Here is a 5,810-nt window from a genome sequence, read left to right on the forward strand (position 1 = left end):
GAAGAGGATTCGTCAATGCAAGAGCTTCAGAACTTGATAATCACTGGATGGCAGAAAAAAAAGTTACATTAGTGCTGAACTCGGATCATATCCCCCTCTCAGAGATACTCTCAGTGTACAAGATGGAGTGATCTTCAAAGGTGAAGCAATAGTTATTCTAAAAAGCCTGAGAAAAGAAATGCTCCAAAGACTGCACAAAGCACATCTAGGTTATGATAGTATGGACAGAAGAGCCCGCGGAACGATATTCTGGCCGGGAATGAGAGCGGAACTGAAAGAATTCACGAAAAACTGTGTACAGTGTGAGGACAGAAAACCTCCCCCTCAAAAAGAAAAGTTGAAACAACAAAGTGATGGACTACGCCCTTGGGACAAGGTTTGATCGGACTTGTTCCAAATACAGAACAAATTATATCTTGTCGTCGTAGACTATCACACCTGCTTCATCGAAGTGGATCTTTTGTCAGTAGCAACCAGTCAGCAAGTGATTGACAAAATGAAGAAACACTTTGCTAGATTCGGAATTCCCAGAGAACTGATAACCGACGTTAGACCACAGTATACGTCCACCGAATTCTGTAACTTTACACAGAAGTGGGGTATAAAGCATCACATCACGTCGCCCCACCACTCAGCATCAAACGGTAAAGCTGTGAAAGCCATGAAGACGCTGATCATCAAGTGCCACGAGTCGCGTACGGACCCGATGGAGGCGATCCTGGAGCAACGAAACATCCCTCGTGCCGACACCAAGAGGAGTCCAGCTGAGATGATGATGAACCGAAAGCTTCGCACCATGGTACATTCGCGCGTGAAAGCAGAGCCAAGTTGTGAATCGCGAGTGAATCGTAAGAAATCGGTGAAAAATGGTTCGATCGAAAAGCGCACGATCAACCAAAAGTAAAAATCGGTCAATCAGTGTATTTCCATAAGCAGAGCAAAAAGCCCTGGCAGAAAGGCATAGTTGAAAATCTCAATGGTGATCGATATATTGTGCGTAGTGAAGAAAATGTGCTGTATGCCAGAAATCGTGTTCATATCCGTCCGACAAAAGTCGAAGTGAAGATTCGCGAGCAATCTCCGCCTCGTCATGGCGATATGAATTCTTGAACTCGTAATCAAAGCGCGCCAAAGACGTCTGAAACTACTCGTATGACTGCAACAGCTTTAGCAGGCAACACGACAGCAGCCTCTGAATCAGAACCAACAACAGCTTCGGAATCAGGCCCGAGCCGATACAACCTAAGGCCCCGCGGAAACATCCGACGATCCCAGTGTCTTGAGGGTTTTGTGTGAAATCAATGAATAGTTTTCATATTTCTAAGACTGAAGATTAGATTTAAGGAAAGAGATTGTAGCTACCAGCTTGATAATTTGATCAGAGTTTTAAAATGTCAAGAAATGACAAACTTTTTGAACATGTTTAATTCTAGTCAAGTTAGTTAAAGACAAACTGTTTGAACAAGTTTAATTCTAGTCAAGTTAGTAACAGTTTATATGTTTAGACTGTTCTAAGAGTGATAACTATTGTTAAGTGGTCTTAGTTTTATAAGTTAAGACTATTCTTAGAGTTAAAACCATTGTCTTGATCATTTGGATTGATATTGCTAAGGGATCTGAAGAATATTGTTTTTAAAGAAAGATGGATGTTGATAGATAGATGTTATATTGAAATGTGACCGGTAGCCAGTCTATTATACAGTTATACAAGATTGATGTCCCTTTTATTCTCTTCGTAATAAAGTAATCAACAATTGGTAAGAACGGAATCGGTAACAACGGCTCCTTCTCTCTCTGCTCTCAAATAATAAAAAATAAATATGCAATGGATTCCTCCAACCACTACTATGACGATGCCCGGATGTCTACCATTCTACATGCACGTTTGTGAAGGCATTGTAGCAGCTTAAAAGCACGAAAAACATATAACATAGTCAATTTTTGTAATGTCAACGTATTATAATATAACATACATATCATTTTTTCTACCATTACCCCATGTACTCTGAACATAAATCTATCATTGTATAAAATCTTATAGTTTTCAACCCATTTCTTTGCAAAAATATCTGTTCCGTGTTAAAGACGTAGCATACAAAGGAAATTCATATTCATATTCAAGCATGTTCATATGAGATAGTCTAAGATTATATAACGTTAATCCATCTCATCTATATTTCAATTTTATCTCTTTAATAAATTAATTTTCACGAATGCTAAGTTGAAACTTATTCTGTTTTGATGTCTACACAATTATTTAAGTATGTTTGTACTATATACCAAATCATTTTTCCATTCATATACAGTATAATAATACCTACTAATGCTCCATATTTATATTAATTAAGTCATGTGTATACATGGTAGCTACAAGTTTAATAGTGTACATCAAACCAGCAGCACTTGTACATGACAACAGAGAAAAATAGCGTACGCCTCGAAATTTTGTTTTCGAAATTCTGTCAAACTGTACTTTAAAGCAAGCACTTTGCAATCTATATGTTAAACAATATACCTATATCTACCTGTTTGGCATTATTTGTCGAAAGGGTAGGTATGTATGGAATTGCTTACATGTGTATACGATTAACAAAATAAATATCGTTTGAATGCCGCTTAAGTGGTGGAGCAAGTTCTTGTCCGCATAAGAAACCAAATATATTGACAAACCTACGTAACCACAACGCTGGGAACTCTTTATGCTCTGTATATAATGGCATAGCTAGTTTGGGGAGGGAAAAAACAAACAAACATGGAGTCATACTAAGTGACTTACGGAATCTTTAATTTAAATCAAATGTTTCAAATGTCAAATACTTATGAAATGTTCTGTTTGAATAAATGATTTTATCGACTAAATAGGTGAGAAGCTTTCTTGCTCAAAATTCATTTTTATCTCAATTTCTCAGAATTGAAAGTGTTCCAAGATTCTTGTGACAATCAAAGATACCTATCATAAAATAAAGATAAACATAATTGCGTTTCACCTACAAGTGAATATATATTCTTCCAAGGCAAACATGAAGTCCGTACAATCTATTTTTATCGACACAAATGTTTTAAAACTGACAAGTGATTTATGTCATGACGAATCAACATACTTTGAAATGTTTAATCGACATTTTTTATAAATATATAAAACAGTTCATTTATCTACATATACAAAAGTACACAATTGCATAAACACAAAATTTATTATTAAATGTTATATTATAAGCATGAAGATCCGAAAATATTTATACGACATCAGATGTTTAATAAACAAAAGAATATTGAGCTTTTTGCTAAAAGGAATTCATTATCTTTCTTGACAATTAAGAAACGCGCGTTTAATATCAATCACTCTAAATTGCATTAGAACAGGAATCCAATTAGTCATCCCAGTAAACTGACTTCACATAATTTAAAACCAATATATCTTAAATATGTGATGAATACAAAATGTTTCATCTTAACTGTTCTTGATATTTAATATACCTCAATATTAACAACGAATTTCCATGGTCGTTCATCTGAGTTTAACTAAGAGAACGTTTGTAAAACGTGAGAGCATAATGTTGCAACAACTGCAGAACAAAGTCAGTCATAATATTGTATTGATTCAAACTAATGGTATATGAAAAATCATTTCAATTATAGCAACATCTTTTCAGAAAAACATGAAAACGAGGATTAAAGGTAAAGCTTAATTGAACACATTTACTCGAACAAGTACCATAGATTCGGTCAAGCATTTTTTTATACTACAAGGATAATGTTAAAATGTGTAAAAGTTAAAAAAAATAAAGAAATGTATCCTTAAAAAACGTATAACTATTGCCTTACACTCGTACTTGTTTTCGTACCAGTACTGTGTTAGATGAAATTAGTACATGTACAAATGCAATGTTAAAATGTTTATTGTGTTATAAACATTGAGTTATGTAGTTATATATACACATCATTTGCCCTTGATGAAAAACGTAGATACAGTGTTTCCATATTGTATCATGCGTATTGCTATGACTATGGGCTACCAAAACTCTTAATAACAGTAAAGGCATACAAACAAAACAAACGTTGTTTTATATAGTGACGTTTCTTTAAAAGGTCTGGGACACATTTCAATTTACGAAGCTATGGTGAAACAAATTGTACATTTTGCAAATGGAACGGCATTATTTAGATAACGTAATATGTGTTTTTATAAGCCTAGAGCACTTCCTTACCAGCATCCAGTAAAACACTGTATTATTCTAATGGGCAACACATGTTTATCTCAATGAATGACATACTTTAGTCTGACTACAAAGTTATGTATGACGCAAATCTCCAAGAATGTTATTTTACAATAAAGTATATGTGGAAAATGCTTATTCTATAAAATCGCATTTAAATTTTGCTTATTTTGTTATGCAACGCTATGAAAAAGGTGACACATAATTTTTTATGGTTGATTCTTATGAAATGCGCGGAGACCTGATTTCGTGAAAAAATAACTTAATATGCTATATATAACATTTATAGTTTTGGTGTTAACTTTGTTAAAAGAAAATTATACCAGTCCGGTTATTACACGTTGTGTTTCTCTTGTTTTACTCGCATGCCATTAATCAGAAGCACATGATTTGACAAATGACAACTGTGTCAGAAAAAGAGCTTTGGACCAAAAAATGTACCCTGAAGAGTTGCCTCGACACGGAACGCAAACACGGCACTTGAATGTGTAACACTTGTGTTAGATGATAAATGTCTTTCAGCAAATTGACTTTTAATTGCAAGATTATTCACAATTATTACACAATGAGTCATAAGAACAAAATACTATTTTGTGCTTCTCAACAAAAACCAACCCGCTGTTTTAATTGTTTTGGTGTTCTAATACCGGCCGCTTTTACTGGTTCACTGTAAATTTTATTACTTTTAGATATTTCTTATTATTTGTTAGTTTGAAGTCGATACCAAGGCGGAGGGAGTTGTCTTCTGTGAACTTTTTTCTTTTTGATACTTGTTGTATAGTTTAATGTAACCTTAGCTCGGTATCTTTGAAACATTTTGCAAAATACGTCCAACGAACGATCTTGATCAAATGTTTTTGTTACAATTTTAACGAACGTGTTACTTTTTTACGCAAATTTAAACGTATTCTAAAGACCTTGGTTGTAGAATCAGGTATTTATATGTTTTATTATGTATAACGTTTTACACGAATGCTGTATTTTATGCTGGTAAAGTATATTAACTGACTTTTCTAGCAATGTAAAATTGGCGCCAAAGGCGTCTTTCTTTGTTTTCAAATGCAAAATATATAAAATTAAGTGTTTTGTTGTATTATGTCAAAAATGGACATAACTATTGTAAACGTAACGTAACGCCCATACGTAAACGCATTTCAAATATGCCAGTTGTACTGTAAACGACTAAACGCAATAATTTCCATTACTTTGTCATAACCTATATTTAATTTTAGAATAAAAGATTTATATATATAGGAATAAATACATACATAAATAAATGAATAAGTAAAAAATATATTGAGAATCGCAAAGGAATATGTAGTCGAATTTAGCAAATTGTAATTAATTGTAATTAATTGATTACTCAATGTTTTTGTTAAATCTTCTTTTTTTTGGGAGGGGGCTTAAGAACATCAATTAGGAGCTAATTTGAGATTGTTTACATTCCTTAACTGAAAACCTGTTCTACATAATTTTAAGATATAATTGTCAAGCGTTATCTTGAAGAACAATTGCTTTATTATATTTATGTTATGTCAAACGTTTCAAAATAATCACTGCTGTTCGATTGCGAAATCGGAACGTTGTTCTTTA

The 5,810-nt window shown here is 33.4% G+C and overlaps 1 protein-coding gene across 1 annotated transcript; it reads left to right on the forward strand.

Moving 5' to 3' along the window:
• The first annotated feature begins 496 nt into the window (after nt 1–496).
• LOC127849965 (uncharacterized) lies at nt 497–904 on the forward strand. Its single transcript, XM_052382704.1, has one exon. It carries the CDS (start codon nt 497–499, stop codon nt 902–904), a length of 408 nt encoding a protein of 135 aa, XP_052238664.1.
• The last annotated feature ends 4,906 nt before the right edge of the window (nt 905–5,810 follow it).

The sequence above is a fragment of the Dreissena polymorpha genome, chromosome 11, assembly GCF_020536995.1.
Source record: "Dreissena polymorpha isolate Duluth1 chromosome 11, UMN_Dpol_1.0, whole genome shotgun sequence".
NCBI classification, from domain to species: Eukaryota; Metazoa; Mollusca; class Bivalvia; order Myida; family Dreissenidae; genus Dreissena; species Dreissena polymorpha.

Coding starts and splice junctions, on each gene's coding strand:
- LOC127849965 (XM_052382704.1), top strand. CDS start 497: ATGAAGAAACACTTTGCTAGATTCGGAATTCCCAGAGAACTGATAACC.